Below are 18,929 nucleotides of genomic sequence, written 5' to 3'. Positions count from 1 at the left end.
CAGGGAAGTCCTTTAAATACTTGAAGCCACACTGTTAGCCCCTGCTCAGCCATTAATGGCTAAAAGGACAGGGGCCAGTTGGGCACAGCTGGATACTCCCCCTAGTGACAACTGATTAGTCAACAAGACTTTATTAAACAACTTATGGCCTCCACTTCCCTTCTGGGTTTTCAAGAAATGGTCAAGGAATTAGATGGGCAGGGTCAAGAACCATAGGGTGATAGCTTTAGAACTGAAAAGGTCTTTAGATGCCATCATCTTCAGTTTATACATGTGAAAACCAAGGGACAGGAAGAGTGTCACTTGTCCCAAGTCACACTGCTAGTGCAGGTCTGAGGCAGAATTTGAACTCAGGTCTGAAGAAGCTATCCCGTGCTAAGCCTGGAGTCAGGAAGACATGAGTTCAAATCTGGGCTCAGATACTTACTAGCTGTGTGACCCAGGGCAATTCATTTAACACTGTTTGCCTCAGTTTCCTCATCTGTAAAATGGACTGGCGCAGGAAATGTCAAACCACTCCAGGATTTTTACCAAGAAAATCCCTAATGGGGTCACGAATGGGAAATGAAGACATGACTGAAAAGGACCGAATAACAACAACTGCCCTGACTCCAAGTTTTGTACTTTATCCACCTCCCAGCCCCTCCATGAAGCCATTCTCTTCTCCCAGGATTGGAAGTGCCAACCCTGACCCTCTTTGGAGCAAGACATTGGAGCCTGCGCCAGGATCCCCTGAAAGAGGAGCTGAGGAATATGTCTGTGTCTGGGGAAAAGACCATCAGAATGTGATTAGAGACTAGTCAGGGGTCCTTGACTCTCTTCCCAGTGCTGATATCTACTAACCATAGGACCTGGAGCAAAGCTTGTCGCCTTCCCAAGAATCTTCCCTCCTCTATAAAACAAGAGACCCAGATTAAATCATCTAGATAGCATTCTGCTTGGGAAAGAGGGACAAGCAAGGAGCCTCTATTTCCCAGGTGATGGCACCCCAACATACCATGCTAGATGTGAAATAACCAAGGACTTAGCCTGAATGCATCAGAAATCAGTACTCTCTTAAAAAAAATAAGAAAAAAAAGAAAGCCCTTTATTATTTATGACAAACGACAAAATCTTTGCAGATTTTTTTTTTTTTTTACAAAATAAGGGTGGTTAAAATATCATGGGATCAACATTTATTTGGTGTCCCCTGATGGAGACACCATGGAAGAACTGGGTCACAGCCCTTCTTTACTGAGGAGCCAACCAATGGTTCCAGGGTTTGGGAACCATTGGTGTTCCCATGGCAACAGCCAGGCACAGTTCTGTGATGGCTCTGGACCTAAACCATGGGAGGGCTCACCAAAATTGCCATATTTGGTGATTTCCTTTGGAATTTCAGTTCCTTGGGGAGCCAGGAGATGATTCCACAGACTAATGGGGAAAATGGGCTCAGGCATGGGGGGGATGTAGGACCCAGAGGAAGAGCCTCCCCAAATACCACATCTATTCCTCTGGGAGAGAGCAGAGCCCAAGAGCTTTGAAAGTGGGGGCAAGGAAAACTCAACATCATGAAATTCTTCTCTTCATCCTTGAAGATTTCCAGGCTGTGGTTCCCACTCTATTGACTAAGGATTTGGACTAGGAGATGATGCCATTGAGCCAGCTGCCTCCCCATCCCTATCCCATCTTATCCCATTTCACAGGTTCCTTCTTACTTCTCCTGCTGTTGACTGGGGTTGGGGATAACAAACCTTTTAAAGTTGGAAAATGGTTATGCCTGTCCTCAGTGGAAAGGTATAATGAAAAGACCTAAAGAGGACCTGAGTTCAAATCCTAACTCTGTCCCTTGTTACCTGGGTGACCAGGGCAAGTCATTTAACCTTCTCTAGGCCTCTTTCCTCATCTGTAAAACCAAGGATTGTACTAAAGGATCTCTGGTCCTTGACAGTCTTAAGCTTCATGCTGCCAGCAGAAAATGTGGAGCAGGTCCCTGTTTGAGTGGAGTACCGTCTCCTCTTGTTAGCCCTTCCTACTGCTTCCTATGGGTTCGAGGGTCACTCAGGAGGAGGTATGTGAAAGCACCCATGAAGGGCATTGAAATATGGTCAGTGGAGCGGTCAGATGGACCATGGTGCTGGCCTGGCTGCCTAGTGTCTTCTCTTACTGCTGCCCCCTAACTAGAACTCCCCAGCTCCTCCCTTTCCTATTGTTCTTCATTTCTGACGGAGGAAATTCTTAACACTCCATAGCATCCACCAGCCTAGATCTTACGTCATCTGTCTGGGAGCCTGCCCCTACCTGGAGCCAGGACTTCCTGTATCTGGGAGGTTGCAGGTTGAATGATGCAAAGCTTCAGAGGAGGGAGAGCAATTGTTTCCTACATCTCCTCCAGAACTGGGGAGATGTGGAGCAGTCTAGAAAAAGGGGCAAGAGGACTAGGCAACTGTTGAAATTCCCAGATGGGTGGAAGACCCCTGTCCTCTCTGTGGAGCTACTTGGGAAAGAAAGAAAAAGCAAAAAAAAAAAAAGGAAAGGAAGGAAGGAAGGAAGGAAGGAAGGGAAGGAGGGATGGAGGAAGAAGGAAGGAAAGAAAGAAAGAAAGAAAGAAAGAAAGAAAGAAAGAAAGAAAGAAAGAAAGAAAGAAAGAAAGAAAGAAAGAAAGAAAGAAAGAGCAAAAAAAGAAAAAGGAAAGGAAGGAAGGGAAGGAGGGACAGAGGAAGAAGGAAGGAAGGAAAGAAAGAAAAGAAAGAAAGAAAGAAAGAAAGAAAGAAAGAAAGAAAGAAAGAAAGAAAGAAAGGAAAGAAAGAAGGGAAGGAAGGGAAAGAGGAAAGGAAGGAAGGAAGGAAGGAAGGAAGGAAGGAAGGAAGGAAGGAAGGAAGGAAGGAAGGAAGGAAAGAAGGAAGGAAGGAAACTCCAGTCTGTTTACTGCTGGACTTGGGGTGGGCACAGCTGTTCTCTCTATGGACCTGTCTGCAGGGGAGGGTGGGTGAGGGAGTGGCGGACCACGGGTGAATGGTGTGCCCTCTCTGGTGTCTGGAAATTAACAGAGGCAGAAATTATCCCTCTCCTGTATATGGGGGTTGGGGCAAGGGGTTAGATTAAAAGGAAGGACTGGCTGCATCTGATGAGGAAGACCTTCAGGGCAGTCCAAGGAGGGAGCAGTCCAGTCTGGGGTGGCCCAATCACGTGGTCCAGTTGAGGAGGGTAGGTGGCTCTTTGGGCTTCATCCTCAATGAGACCAGGCTGGGAGACTTGTAGTCACCGTCAGGGGCTGTCTCAAAGCTGTGGCCCCCCAGAGCTGGGGAGAATCCATGGATGGAATAGATGCCGGGGGGAGGTCCCGGAGAGGCTGGCACGCCCATAAAACCAGCCACGTTGCTGTGGGCATGGGAGTACGGTGATGTGCATGGGGATGGAATCCCCTCTGGGGACATCAGACAGGGGCCTCCCGGGCTCCCTGACCCTGGACTGGGCCACAGGTTGCTTTGCAGCTGAAATGAGAGGTAGTAAGTGCATGAGCTTTTCAAGTCAACACCCAAGTATTTAGCACATATTAACGCATTCATTGATCCTTTTAAGCACAAGGTGCTGCATGGCAGACTCTGAAGAGAAACAAAAATGCAGCCATACCCCCTGTCTTCAAGGTCTCTGCCACTCACCACCTACCACCTGGGCACTGCCCACAGAAATGCCCAGGGAAAACCCCAGTGACAGCCAGGGCATCCATCTTCGACATGGCCCTTCAAGATGATCTGGACCAGGCTCTTCATTTTACAGGTGAAGAAAGTGTGGTCACACACTAGTTAGTAGGAGAGTGCATGGCCAGATGCCTTTTCTCTCTCTCCTGACTCTCAAAGTGCCTTCTCCCCGTCACCTTCCACCATGCAAGTCTGGCCATCCCTTGGGATGACGGGGTGACAAACAGACAATCTGGAGGTTGGGCCCTTGATGATCCCCCTCCCCACCCAATGAGAAACAATAATAGAAACCCATATGGACACAAGGCTCTTTGGTCTACGAAGCACCTGTCAACCCCCCACTCCTACCCCTTTCTCCCCCAGATGCTATGGAGTAACTAGAACAAATTTTGCCAACACCATTTTGTACATAAGAGAAAGACATCTGGGGAGAGTGAACAGGGTGCCGGCCTGGGAGTTAGGAAGATCTGAGTTCAAACCCGGGCTCTGAAACTTGTTAACTTTGTGGTTAAAAAAACCTGTCCTCTCTGGGCCTCAGGCAAGTCTATAGGATGCATCTCTTAAGTTATAGAAGGGTTAAGATCCATAATCATGGAGGAAACCCTCACAACCAAGAAACCATGGGCCCATAACATCTTCAGACTAGGATACTGAGGTTTATAGGCAACTGGGTCACAAAGTAGAGAGTTTGGGCCTGGAATCATGAAGGCCCCAAATCTGGCCTCAGATACTTACTAAGTGTGTGACCCTGGGTAAGCCACTTAACCTCTGTTTGTCTCAGTTTCTCCCTCTGTAAAATGGGGAGAATAAAAGCACCTTCCTCCCATAGTTGCTTCAAAGATCAAAGGAGATAGTAACTATAAAGTGTTTAGCACAGAGTAGAAATCATAAAGATGTTAACTATTATTAACAACAGCATCAGAGCAAAAAAAAAACTCATTCACCACTTTCAAAAGGCAATGTCCCGACTAATACGGTAATGCACTTTGTATGACTGAACATGTATAACCTATATCAAGTTGCTTGTCATCTCAGGGAGGCGGGAGGCAAAGAAGAGAGAGAGAAAATCTGGAACTTAAAACTTTTTTAAAAATGAATTTAAAATTGTCTTTATGGGGTGGCTGGGTGGTCAGTGAATAAAGCACCAGCCCTGGAATCAGGAAAACCTGAGTTCAAATCAGACCTCAGACACTTAACACTTACTAGCTGTGTAACCTTGGGCAAGTCACTTAACCTCAATTGCCCTGCCCTCCCCCATCCAAAAAGCAAAAAAAAAAAAAGTCTTTACATGTAACTGGGAAAAAATATTATTCAATAATCTCAACTTTTTTTTAATGAAAGTTTCCTGGAAGAAAAAATAAGGCAAAGTCCAATCGCCCCCCAGGTGGGAGCCCTCTCACTCTGAGCCTCCCTGAGAAAATGATTCCTTTACCTTCATGAAACCTGAAAGCAATGGAAGGTGTTCCCACATCTAACATCTAATATTATAATTATAGCTAGCATTTATTTACATAAATATCTTAAAGGTTTGTGTTTTCTCATTTGATCCTAACAGCTCAGTGATATAGGTGTCTGTAATGGTGTGGTGACAAAGCGGATAGAGTTCCGAGCCCAGAGTCAGGAAGTCTCATCTTCCTGAGTTCAAATCCAGCCTCAGACACTTATTAGCTATGTGACCCTGAGCAAGTCACTTCACCCTGCCTGCCTCAGTTTCTTCATATGTCAATGAGCTGGAGAAGGAAAATAGCAAGCCACTCCAGGATCTCTGCCCAGAAAACCCCAAAAGGGGCTGGACACAACTGAAAATGACAGAGCAACAATGAAAACATCCTCTTTGTACCACTGAGGCAGAGAGTGGCTCAGTGACTTGCCCAGGGTCACACTGATAACATGTATATGAATCAGGACTTGAACCCAGGGAGGCAGGGCTGTCTATTCACTTGGTCACTCACTACCAGCTATCTAGTGTTTTCCTTCCCCATCCTCCACCCCCTAAAAGCATTCAGTCCAACTCCTTTTAGAGACAAAGAAAACTGAGCCTCAGAGGCCATCAAAGACTTGGCTTGTTCCCACTTCTTCTGTGTTTTGTCCCTATGCCATGATGAGCATGGACATAATGTAAGTGGGTTAGCCCTGCCCATACACTGTGGGGAAACAGCATGCCAGAGCCTGGGGAAGAAGAAGAGGGCTCCAGGAGATCTCAGACAAGGCGGGGATATGAATGGACTTTTTAGTATTACTCCTGCACCCTGACCTCATAGGGAATGGGAGTAGAGTGGGGTGGGGAGGCAGGAGAGGAAACAAACAAACAAACCTCCACTTGGGTCCCTTGGTCACCTGAGAGAGAGCCTGTCAAAGGGGATCGAAGGGCCAGCACCATCCTTCCCCCTCTCTGAAGCTCAGTTTCCTCATCTGTAAATGGGGTTAATGCCTACAATACCTTTCTCCCGAGGCTGTTGTGTGGAAAGCATTTAAAGCAAACTATGAGTCACATTATAGTTGTTAATAGTAACCAGTTTCTGACTGGTCTAGACTGAGCCAGGCTGAACGTGTGATGAGTGTGGCCAAGTCGTTTCTTTATTATTCAATTCAACAAATGTTTATTAAACACCTATTAGGGGCGAGGCACCAGGCTAAGCACAGGGGATTTGAGGGTGAAAACAAAAAACAAAATCATAACATTCCACAGGGGGTCCCTTCTCTCTTCTGTCTCCAGGTTTTCCTGGCTTCCAGACAGCTTAAATCTTACCTTCTGGAAGAAATCTTTCCCACCTCTCCCTCTGAACTTAGGTACACCGTATATATCTTGTACATACTTTGTAAGTTGTCTCTTCCCCCTCCCCTATTAGAATTTGAATTCCCTTAGAGCAGGGAGGGTTTTCCCCAATGCTTTGCTTAGAATCTGGTACATGGTAAGAGCTTCATAAGTGTCCGTTGACTGACTGTCTTGGGGGGAGGGGGGTATTAACATGAAAACCAGGCAAGTATATACAAGACCTTTGGGTGGGGGGGAGTACTAACAAGTAGGGAAACCAGGGAAGACATCGAAGGAGCCTCCTTGGCTCTGATTGTCATTGGGCTGAGGACTCCCAGGCTCTAAAAAACAGAGGATTTATTCTTATTTTTCCAGTGAAAGTGACTGAAAATGCCTTGGCCCCGTCTGGATGAGGAAGAGGAACTGCTGTAAAATGGGAGGTGGGAGGTAGTCTTTATATAAACTTTTGGGGTGTCTTCTGTGTTGTCCTGATGACCTTTATTTAAGGATTTGATTTTAAAGCTTCTATGTCCCTCTGGCTGATTCTTTCAGGTGATGCTGTGGGAAGGGAAATATGAAAGCAGCAATAATAACTGGTGGGGAGTCAGTCAGGGATGGTAGAATTGGTGAATGAATCAATTTTCCGTGGCCTCCAAATCAGCTGGGGGAAGGCATTTTAGGGCAACTTTCTTTCCGGCCATAAGACAGACCTTCTCTTCCCCGTCCCCCCCCCCCCCCCCCCCCCCGCCTCCAACTTCCCAATGGTATGGGAGGTTGGAGATTCCCTGTCATGATTCCCTAGAACTTACTTAAGAAACCTTGAATGTTCCCCAATCTAGGTGATTTAAGAAGACATGATTTTTAAAATATATTTATGCACAACTAATGACCTTACCCTGGTGTACTGTTTCTTAATTCACATATTATTCTGTACTCCAATGTAAATCTAGCCTAGAAAATGCAGTGTTCTGTTGAATATGGATATGGAGAAAGGGGGATGGGGGAATGGGGCTGCACCAGAGGGAAGTAGGTGCAATGTTGGAATTGAATGCTCAAAATCACAGAATCTCAGAGTAGAAAAGGATCCTGGCCAAGTTCCTTAATCTCTCTGAGCCTCAGTTTTCTTTTCTGTAATAATATTTTTGTATGTATCCAACAAGGAAAAAGGATCCCCTCTACCACATACCTGACAAATGGTCACAGCCTCTCCTGCAATACTCCAGTAAGGCGGGGTGGGGGTGGGGTAGGGCAGAAGACCCATCTGCTATCTCCTAGACTGCCCACTCCACTTTCGGACAGCTCTGATTGCCTGGAAGTTTTACCCCGATGTCTGCCTCTCCAACTTCCACAGCTTGCTGCTGGTTCTGTCCTTGTGCAGAGTAAGCCTGATCCCTCCTCCACAAGACAGTCTGAATATCGGAAAGCAGCTGTCGCTCGAGCCCAGTCCCCTTCCCACCACTGACCCCTGATCTTTCTCCACTTTAGATCTTAAGCATCTCCACTTCCTTCGGGCAAAAAAGCTACAAAGCTTGAAGAGCACTGGCCCATTCTTTTTCCCAGCAAGTGGTGGAGTCGTCCGACACAGGGAAGGAAGAAGAGCCCCGACATTTCTTCTCCTCCAGAACTGAAACTAAAACAGGTGAGCTGGACAGCTACCTAGAGCTCAGCCCACAGCAGGCTAACGTGACACCTTATAAATGCACTTATTTCATTGCTGGGAAATCCTACCATCCCTGGACGTGTAGCTAATTATTTTGTGTCCATTCAAATTCTACGGATTATGATAAAGGTTCAAAGTCTCCAGTGGACAGTAAAGAGCAAGGGCCAACAATGTTGATATCTTGCCTAGGGTTCCTTGTCCATGCTCTGCTAGTCTCGTTTTTTTTCTGACTGGCAGAGAGGCTTTCACTTTACTTTCCCTTTTCCCTTCTTCTTCTTCCTTCCTGTCTTCCTTCTTAATGCTTAGTTACAGGGAACATTCTGGCCCATTTCCACACACACACACACACACACACACCCAGGGAAGTACTGATACCTTAGATAGGGTCCTTAAGATCCCAAATCCCAGTGGACGGAGGTGGGCTTTGGTGGGAGAAGTGGGACAGGGCTATGGTATATCCCAGGGTTCCCAGGGTCTCTCTCTGTCCACCTTACCTGGGGATAGCTGTCTGTCCTGGGCAGCACAGATATATCATAGGTGGCTGTGAAGGGGTTCCTCACCTCCTGGATCTTCCCATATCTCTCCCGTTTCCTCCATTTGGCTCTTCGGTTCTGGAACCAGACCTTTGTGGGGAGGGAGGAGAAGGAGAAGAGAGGAAAGATGGGGAGTTCCTCTGGTAAGGCAGCCAATTGGGAAAGGGATATGGGGTTCACAAGATCACAGAGCCAACTAGGAAGGGTGGAGAGCCCAGAGGGCAAATAGCCCAGAAAAAAGGACCTTGAGAGGACAGAGTGGGAGGTGGGTGTGTCCTCACGAAGCTTTGGACTACTGGGGCTAATAAATCTACAAACCACTCACAACCCAGGGAGTAAGGGGATGGGAGCTGGGAGAGGTCCAAGATAGAGGAAGGGTTTTATTGGCCTCCTCCAGACCTGACTCATTCTTCTAGGTGTTTTTCCAGGACTCTGGTGTGAAGGTTGGTAAAGTGTGCATGCCTATATATTCATATCTAAGTACATCCATGTACATGTTTGTGTACATTTGTGTAACTGAATACTTTGTGAATACCTTCTCTCTGATCAGGAAAGATCATTGATGTAGAACAATAATGGATTATAGAGGTCATTTAGTCCAACCCCCTCATTTTATGGGACAGTTAGGTTGTGCAGTGGTTAGAGCACAGATCTGGAGTCAGGAAGACCCGAGTTCAAATCTAGCCTCAGACACTAGTTGTGCGACCCTGGGCAAGTCACTTAACCCTGTTTGCCTCAGTTTCCTCATCTGTAAAATGAGCTGCAGAAGGAAATGGAAAATATCACTGCAGTATCTTTGCCAAGAAAACTCCAAATAAGATCACAGAGTCAGACACCATTGAACAACAACAGTTGCTGGAGAGTGAGGAAACAACCACTCTGTGCCCCAACCCCTGGGAGTCACGTGTGGAGCAGACTTCCAGGGTGACAGAGAACCCAACACATTCTCAGGAGCAAGGGTATTTTACTAGTACCTCCCTCATTCCTCTAGATTAATTTCTTTCTCGTTATTTACCTGCCAGTACCTGACCCAGCCCTGGCAGCATTATTGAGAAATTATTTACAGACTTGTTCTCTGCCCTGTCCACCATCACCTACCCCTGCCTCAGGGGCAATCACTTGTGTGTGTGCATGTGTGGTTTTTTTATTACTCAACTCCATGGGGCTAGAATTGGAATCCCGAACAAGGAAAAGAATACTCTATCAGGGAATATGTATTATCTGTCTGCTAGTTTGCATAATGATGGAGCACTGGACTTGGGAGTTCAAATCATTCTCCAGTTCCTTATTAGCTGCAAGTAAGTTGACCTCCCTAGGCCTCAATTTCCTTACCTGGAAAATGGGGGTAATAATAACATCTACCTTAAGCTGCTTTATAAATGTTAGCTAATACTGTTACTGAAAGATTCCCAGTTAGCTCCAGAGAGCTGGAAAACCCAAAAGAATATCCCCTCAAGACAGCGGAAAAAGCACTAGATCTGGAGGCAGGGGACCCAGATTCAAATCCTGCTTCTGATGTTTGCCCCATCAGCTGAATTACTAACGTTCCCTGGACCTCAGCCTTCTTGTCTGCAAAACGAAGGGACTGGACTCTGTGGTTCTCTGTGGTTCCTTCTGGCTCTGAATCTATCATTCTTTTTTGAGAGTCTGAGGAAAAGGAATGGGTGTGGGGGTGGGAGAAAGGAATGTCTCCATCTGTCTCCTCATGTCTAGAACAGGAAAAAAAAATAGTTGTTTTGTGTCCGTGTACTTGGATACCAGCTGAGAGCTCCCCAGGGCTCCAGGTTTCTGAAGTGTTTTTATCTCTAGTTTTCTCCCTCCAAGGACTATGGGACACTGGGGGGTCCTGCCCTATGGTATTGGCTCTTTCCTGGCCCATAATGGACGGACTGACCTTTGGGAGGGCTTGGGACCGTGGGGTGTTCTAGGACCTGTGAGATGAGCACCTATAGGGCACAGAAGCCCAGAAGCTCGGGCTAAGGTGTCCCCCTTGTTCTACTCTGAATCCCAACACTATTCACTCCTCTTCCAGGAGGCACCAAGGGTTCACAGATAGTTGAAGCCACCTCCTCTTACTTCTACTCTCCCTGTCTGAAAGCAGCCTTTCTTCCCTCAGAGCATCTCCTTATCCCTGTTTTCAAAGCAGTCTTCAAGTCAGGGGCTCTCTGTCTCTCTCTCTCTCTGACTCTCGCTCCCTTCCTCCCCCTACTCCCACCCCCAGCCTGGCAGTGGGTTTATGGCAAATATGGGCTTTGCCTTGCTTGGTTGTTTTGGTGGGGTTGGTGCTTCCTAATTCAGAAGAAGTCCCAGCACTATTTTGTGGGTGCTTGGGGAAACCTAGGTGAAAGTTTCTTCTTAGGGGTGGCCAGGTGGTGCAGTGAGTAAAAGCACTGGCCCGGCGCCACCCAGCATCAGGAGCCCTGGGATTGGTTCTGGCCTCAGATACTTGGCACCCACACAAAATAACTGGCCATGTAACCTTGAGCAAGTTACTTAACCCCGATTGCTTAAAAAAAAGTTTCCTCTTATTGACAAGATATAACTTTGGGATGACACCCCCTTATTCATTCCCGTAGTCTCAGGTTCCATTGTCCCCCACTTTCTAACTCCTCCCCTTTTCCAGATCTTGGGCACAAAATTTTTAGTTCCTCCCAGAACCCTATCCAAGGAGCTAGACCAAATCCTAGGGGCTGAGTCCCCCAGAGTGGGAGAACAAATCAGCCAGATTTGTTATGCTTGGGTCCTTGCAAGAGTCAAGCAACCAACAAGAGTGACAGTGTAAGATCCTCCTGTCCCTGGGAACCCTACCATTCCATGCAATCACTTCTCAGGTGGGACACGAACCCCTCTTACTTCTACTCTTCTGTTCCACCAAACAGCCAAGCTTCTCAGTTTACGAACTTGAGTATGTCACCACAGAAATCCCCTAGAAGAGTTTTTGTTGATGACCACATCCCAGAGATCTCACCCATGCCAGCGTGGTCTCCCTTTGGCCCACCCTTGATCTCCACCCCTCTGTGTCTCCCATCTCCTGCTCTGTAAAGATAAGGAATTCCCATCAGGCAGTACAAGAAGAGAAGTGGCTTGAGCCTCCAGGGAGCCCCCTCACCTGTACCCGGGCCTCAGTAAGGTCGGTCCTAAGGGCCAGCTGTTCTCTTGCATACACATCAGGGTAATGGGTCTTCTGAAAAACCTTCTCCAGTTCTTCCAGCTGAAAGGTGCTGAACGTAGTCCGATTTCTCCGTTTCTTGTTTTTGCTCTTGGGCAGTTCCATTGAGTCAGTGAGCTGGGGGCTCAGGGGTCCCCGGAGCCTGGCCAGGCAGGGTGCTGGGGAGCCTCTCAGCTCTGGGGGTCCTTCCAAGGGGCCTCCTGGACAGTCTAGAGGCAGTGGGGGGAAGCTGGTGACTTTGGAGACCTTCTCTTCCGCTGTAATGGAAAACACAAAGGGAGGGATGGAAAGGGGACTCTGGGGTTTTGTGGGTGGAATGGGGAGGGGGGATATTGACGTCTCCTGGCTCCACCTCCCCCTCCCTCCTCAGTAGGCGCCTGGCATTCTGGAGGGCTGCCTGTGGAGGGGGCCCTGGGGGAGCATGTGCTCTGTGGTCTAGGCAAGAGTAAAACAGAACAGGGAGCAGGTCCTAAAGGATCTGGAAGTCTTGGGGAAGGCACTAAGATGTGCCTCAGGGAAATGTTCCATGTGGATGTCTCTTACAGGGTTTCAGGCCTGATGCTTATGTCTGGGAATGACCACCCTGGGCTGGAGATTGGTGAGCAAAAGGATTTGTTGATGAGTCCCTCCTCCCCCCTCCCCACTCCTGCTTTGGCTAAAAACCAAATCCTGATTTCAAGTAATCTTATTTCCCATCCCCTGGCATCCATTCCTCATTATGACCAGGTATGTCCAAAAACCTTAGGGACAAACTCTGAACCCCAAGCTCTCAGAATTAACCCAATGTCTCTAGCTAAACCAAAAAATTCTGCCTCAAGGGATGAGGTTTCCAAGAGTCTGCCTCTCCCCATCCCTAGTCCCATCCCAATCCTTGGATCTTGACCTTGTTGACTAAATTAAAAACTGGAGTTCTCTTCACTGCAGCCCGGTTCAACAGAAATGGGGGCTTCTGAGGAAAAGAATCAATGAAGAGGATTCCAGACCATGTAAGGTCTCCAAAGGACTCCAGATCTCTAAGGAAATCAAGAGTATTCAGGAAGTGTTAGAGGTCATGATAAGACCTACAATGAGTGTAAATGGAACACAAAAGGGGAACAGTTGGGTACAGATTGAGGAATGATGGCAAATTCTCTTCCCTTTCCAGTCCCATTCCCTTGTTCCTCCTGTCTCCTTCCTTAGCTGGTCCAGCCTCTCCCCCACAACCCAAAAATTAATGAGCAAGGGGGTAATCCATTTTCAGGCTGGGAACTGTTCCCAGCAGCTTCACTCTGAAATGTTAGCTCAAGAAGCACTTGTGGAGATCCACCATGTCACAAGAATGATGAAAAATAGGTCATAGCCATCTCCTCCAGCCGCTCCCATGGACAGCAGACCTCCAGAAGCACCCCCATAAAATTCCCCTCTCTGCTACAGGAATAATGTACCACTCTCTCACTCTCACATCCCCTATCCCTGTCACTGGCCCCATTCCCAGCAGGCCCCCAACCTAACCCCCCTCTGAGGTCCAGTGTAGAGAAGCAGTTTCCTGGGAATTTTGGTGACAAGATCACATGGTCCGCTTCAGGCTATAGAAGTTAGGGAAGGCTCTAAGCAGAATTACCAGATTTTCCATTTCCTAGTTTCTTGAGCCCCCTTCCCTGATAGAAGAAGATAACAGGCAAACTGGGGCATATTTTTCTTAACATTAACAGGCAAAATCTTTCTTAGGGGCAAGCAGGAATCTGCCTGGTGAACTGGAAAGTGGCTTGTATAGTGTAATTTTTTGGGGGGTGGGGAGAGTGAGGAAGGTAAAGGGGAGCAGCACTGGCCAGAAGGCATGAAATCTCAGTCTAGAGGTCTGACATCTAGGGGCAGTCATTGAAGCCTACTTTGGGGAGGTCTTGATCAGCAGGACAAAATTTCCCAGGCATAAGAACTTCATTAACAACCAGGGGAATATGTTCTGAAGGATAATGGCTTGGAAATACATCTCCAATTCCTGGCAAAAACATGCAGACACCATTGTTTGGAGAGCCGCTTGAGAAATAGGGCTTAGTGGGAGGATAGGGGACTCTGGTTCAAGGAAAGTGTCTGTTTTGGACATCTATCAGGGCCCCCAGCTCCAGATGGATCCTGGAGGAAACCAAGGATTCGGCTGAGGGAAGGTCTGCAGCATTGTGAAATGTAGTTCACGATGGGGGGAGGGGGAAGGTTGGGGAAAGAAAGGGTATTTGACCTTGAAATAGAAGTCCCTGGGATGGTACTTTGTCCACCCCGGGCTGTTGCTGCCTCAGGTGCTTAGCATTTTCAAAGGACCAAACCTCCCCCCACCCCCCTTCCTCCATCCCTCATTTCCTACTCCTTATGTCTTCCTTTTGGACTTTCTGGAATTCCACTTCCGGACGGCTTAAACACTACACAGCTCACTTAAGCTGTCCTAGGAAAGATCAGACAGCAAAGCCATAGCCTCACTGCATCCCTCCCCCGCTCCCCCAGCTAGTCTTGATGAAAATGAGAACTTTGAAAAAGGAGAAGGTGGAGCCATCTCTGGGACCCCCTCTCAGCAACTCCGCAAGGGTGTGGGAAGAAAGCAGGGCTCAGGGTAGAAATTCTCAAGGGTTTTCCTCTGGTACTTCAGGGCACCCAAGGAAATTGTCTCTCCGGGAGCAGTCTGGGGGGCGGGGGAGGTAGAGAAAAAAGAAATCCGATGCAAAGGATTGTAGAAAAAGGTGCCAAAGAAAGCAAGAAATGAAAGAAAAAGTAAAAGACAGATTAGTAGTACAAGATCACGAATAAGAAAAAAAAGTAGACAACTTTATAAGTTAGAGTGGAAATAGAAAGTATGTGATCATGAAAAGGTGGAGGAGGAGGGGGGACAGTGGGGACATGAAGAAACCATGGCAGGCATAGCCACAACATCTGAATTCTGTACTGTACCCACCCTACAACTCTGCGGGGTTCCACCTGAAGTTTAGATCTCTTCACCTTCCCCTTGGGCGCCAGTTTTCCCATAACATCAGTTCCAGACTTGTCTCTCTTTTCAGAAGGCATTTTGACACATTTTCTTTCCTGGTGAGCGCGGTTTGGAAGGTGGACTTTGCAAAGCCGCAAATATAGCCTTGATGTAAAATCTTAACGAGGAACTCTATTCGAAAGTGGAATGAACTTCTTCGGAGAGATAGTAGGCCCGCTCTCACTGGAGGTGTTGAAGCAAAAGCTGGGTGGCCACTTGCCGATAGGGTGGAGAGGGTGCTTGTGTGTCAGGTACCGGTTAATTAGATTACCGGCGAGGTCTCATGCAGATCTATGATTATTTGACTCTGGTGGGTCTCTTCCTTCTTACCTTCTGGACTAGATGGACTAGCTGCTCGCTTCCAAACCCGCACTAACCTAGAGAGCACGCGGAGAGGAACTAGAATAGATCGGGAAAGGGTAAAAGCTGCTCGGAGGAGTGCGAGCACGTCCTGCGCGGCGTGGAGAGGAATACGTGGGTGCAGGAGCCGTGGAGAGAGGCTCTCAGAGTGGGACTGAGGAACGGAGTACAGAGTCAGCGTTGGTCTGTTGGGGAAGCCAGAGGGGACGGGACGTACTCCTGGAATGTAGGGCTGGAGGGGAGTCCCGACGGGGTATTGAGTTCAGAACTGATTCTGGACTGGGTGCTCAGGAAGGACAGCTAACATCGCACACGGGATGTGAGCTGTGGGAAGAGGGTACGATGTGAACTGGGGAAGGTGGTGTCCCAAGGAGCAGATTTGGGAAGGAGAAGGCGCAATTCTTTGACTGTGAGGTCTGATTGTCTTAATCCTTCGTAGGGGCCTTGGACCTCTCTCTCTCTCTCTCTCTTTCTCCCACCCGCACCTTCACCCCCAACTCCTTGTGCTGCCCCGGCCGAGGGGGCTCTTTCTTCTCGACGGCTTTCCTCACCTCCTCCTCTGCCCTGCAAACCCCTTTCTGTCCAACCCCAATTGGGCGCTAAGATTTTGCGGGTTTCGGAGGAAGAGGGTGCAGGAGCGCTTGGAGGAGGTGACCTGGGCCTGGGCTCCGGGATGGAAAGAGACATCTGGAAGGAAAGATGTTCGGTGGGGTCCGAGTGACTGAGGAAAGTCGAATCAAGGTCTTCATAGAGCAGTGTCGGTCGACAGATTTTGGGGGGTCCATTAACTTGGATGGAGAAAAAAAATTACATCTTTATTTTTACTAACCTCTAAGTAAAACTTAGCATTTCCTTAAATTATTTTAAAATGATATCTTGAGAAGGGGGGTGGGAGGGGGTCTACGACAAAGAAAAAGTTCGAAACTTGTTTTAGAGGGAGGCCCGTGTTTCTTGTTCTCAGGAACGACTCTAGTCCCCAGAGCTGGCCCAGCCTTTTAATCACCCGCGGGGGGCCGAGGCCCGGGCTGGGAATAAGAACAAACTGAACGTTTACAGATTAGTTTTGTTTGGTCCGGAATACGTGTTCCAACACTGGATTCGATTCCAGCCCCGAGTCTTGAAAAGCTGAGCCCGGCCCAGGAGCTCCGAATCCAGCCCAGGGTGTTCGAGCGGGGCGGGCCCGGCCGAAGAAGGGACTTAAGGTTCCTACCTTCACTCCCCTTTTGGTTCCCAAACTAATCCCACAAAGAAGGCAAAGTTCTCTCACCCTCCTCTTCCAGAGAGAGAGGATCCGAGACCCGGAGGAGGGAAGGAAAGCCAATAGCAGGACCCGGACCCGGACCGGAGAGAAGAGAAGAAAGGGGAAAACCCACCCGGGAACAGGAGAAGCAAGGAAGAAGCGGCCGCGGGCGGAGGCAGGGAGGAGCCGAGGCATTTTTCTGGAGAAATTAACCCGATTTGTAAAGACACCAATCGGGCCAGATGGGGAACAGCTGCACAATTACTGGTCTGGACTGGAAATATTTCGAGCCCGTTATTAAAAGGCTCTGGAAATGAGGTGGCTTTCCTCATCTCTTTCTACCATCCGGCAACTAGAGAGGGACTCCAAAACAGCCTCCGCCGAAGGCTCGGGCTGTCCACCGAGCACCCGAACTAGGGACTGACCCTTTGGCTCCCTCTCCGCAGGCTCTCGGCTCCTGCGGGTCTACCTCCAAACAGCCGCGAAGTCAAATCCTCTCGACCTCGGAAAAGGAGTCCACTTTGGCTGCGTCTCGGGACTGTCCGAGGCCATCCACGGCTTCCCCATTATTTCCACTTTTGATCCTTTTCTTTTCCATCTTTCTTTGAAGCATTTCTTTCTTGCGCTCTTCCTTAAGCATTAAAGCCAGCCCGCTGTTTTCGTTCCTCTGATTCTTTTTTTCTTTCTTCTTTTCGTTCTTCTTTTCCTTCCATTCCCACGCACCCTCTTTTTTCATCTTTCGTTCTCTATTTATCTCTTCCTCTCTTCTTCTCGTTTCTTTCGTTTTTTCTCTTGTTTCTTTTTTCTTTCCCCTCCCGATTAGTTACTTTTTCTCCGTTCCAGCTGTTTTCTCTTAGTTTTCTTTTCTCTTTTGCTTTCCTTTCGTTTTCTCTTCCTTCTTTCGTGTGTTCCATAAAAAAAAATTTTTTTTTTTCTGCCGGCATTCTCGGCACTCACTGCGTTTCCGCTATCTTTCTTTCGCTTGCTTTAATTTTCGTTTTTTTCGTACTCTCCCAGTCTCCTCCCATCCTCACTGCTTGATGCTCGTTCTCTACGGGTTCTTCCCCCGATTTTTGAGATGCTCAGGTGTTGCCCGTGGCTGCAGCATTGTCCCCTCATTTCCCTGGCCCTTCATTGGCCCTGCATCCCCTACATACAACGTAGGGGCAACTCCAGGCCGGAGCACTTCGGGAACGCAGGCAGCCTTATTGAGGGTAATGACGTGTGGCAAGCGGGTAGGGGAATTGTTGGGTCCTCCGCGCTCCCCTCTTTGCTGTACCAAGCTAGATTTTACCACCCCAGTGCGGCGGCTGTACCTGTTCCACCTCTGCTGTTTACAAAGCAGGCGGGCCCCTCAGTCTGCGCGGGGATCTGAGGAGCTAGGCCAACTGCTTCTCATTAAGTCCCAACTGTGGTTTTTATCAGGAAAGCCACTTTCAAAGAATGCAGACATGAAGGACCGAGGAGTCAATCATTTCCTACAGTTGACCCCCAGCCCCATTCTTCTCTCGAGTCCAGCCCAGAATAGGGAAAAGAAGCAAAGACCAAGACGAGGGACTTGTCTTGGTTTGGTTTGGATGACCAGTCGGCTGGGGACCTGCATAGGCCTGGGAGCTAGCTCGAGACTCTTTGGCAGCTCACACTGTTCACCCCACAGGTTCTAGAGAAGGAGGACATCTCTCTTATGGTTGGCAGCAGGCAGTTTAGAGATTCAGGCCTCGTTGACTCCTTCGGCAAAGAGCAAAGGACAGACAGGAGTTATCCAAGAGGGTGTTCGGAGATCTAACGTGCAGAAGGGTGCCAAACAAGAGTACAGTGAAGGCCAGGGCCTTTCCGGAGCTCATGACTCAGCCAAAGCGTTTTTGGGTCAGATTTCTCTGGGCCCAGAGGTCACAGAGCTGTAAGCTCTGGCTCCAGAGACACCGGCGGGTGTTTGGCTGCTCTGTGCCGCGCTCTGCTTTCCTAGGTATGACCCCTCAGCCTGGGATCGATAGCCTCCTCGGCGGCAAGAAACAGTCAAGTTCCTGGGAAAGGACAAGCTGCTACAGGAGAAGCAACTCGAGAACCCAGGCCCTGGGCATATTCCAAGGAGGAACTGGGATCCCTCTATCCAATTCGGGAAGCCCCAGCCCTGGACCTAGATAGAGTTGAAAGTAAAACAGCAAGGAGTAACTCTAACCTCGGCGAGCAGTGTTCGAACAGTGAAAAAACATAATGTTAGAGAGAGAACAACCGAATGATCGGCTGGACAAATGACCCTAGGAGCCAAGGTCACTTGGCTGCCTGTCTAGAGAGCCAGGCCCTTCTGATGCTGACCAGGGGAAAAGAAATTAAGGCAGAGTGGAGAAAGGACCTGAGGACTGGCCCGTGCCCGGGCTGAGAGAAGGCTTGTGGGGGAAAGCTGGCGCTGAGAACCAGAGGAAGGGCCGAGACACAAAAGACTTGCTCCCTTCGACCTGGACCGTCTCGTACCGGGCCGGGCTGGTTTGGAATGGTCAGGACCAGCCAAGCCCAGAGATCTTGGGCTGCTTACACGCCAC

The 18,929-nt window shown here is 48.6% G+C and overlaps 1 protein-coding gene across 1 annotated transcript in view; it reads right to left on the bottom strand.

The window, feature by feature from the left end:
* Window positions 1-1,066: 1,066 nt before the first annotated feature.
* Window positions 1,067-18,929, bottom strand: part of ALX3 (ALX homeobox 3) — an 18,768-nt gene continuing 905 nt past the window's right edge. The window contains exons 2-4 of the mRNA XM_069090411.1: window positions 11,738-12,054; window positions 8,590-8,718; window positions 1,067-3,473 (exon numbers count right to left, since the gene is read on the bottom strand). Of these exons, the coding sequence (XP_068946512.1) occupies window positions 3,165-3,473; window positions 8,590-8,718; window positions 11,738-12,054 (755 nt within the window). The 3' untranslated portion in view covers window positions 1,067-3,164. The remainder of the gene's footprint in view (window positions 3,474-8,589; window positions 8,719-11,737; window positions 12,055-18,929) is intronic.

This window comes from Petaurus breviceps, unplaced genomic scaffold (genome assembly GCF_028583685.1).
Source record: "Petaurus breviceps papuanus isolate PSGF00001 unplaced genomic scaffold, PetGlider_PUasm1.0 186, whole genome shotgun sequence".
Lineage (NCBI taxonomy): Eukaryota > Metazoa > Chordata > Mammalia > Diprotodontia > Petauridae > Petaurus > Petaurus breviceps.
This window is presented reverse-complemented; position numbering and strand designations above follow the sequence as displayed.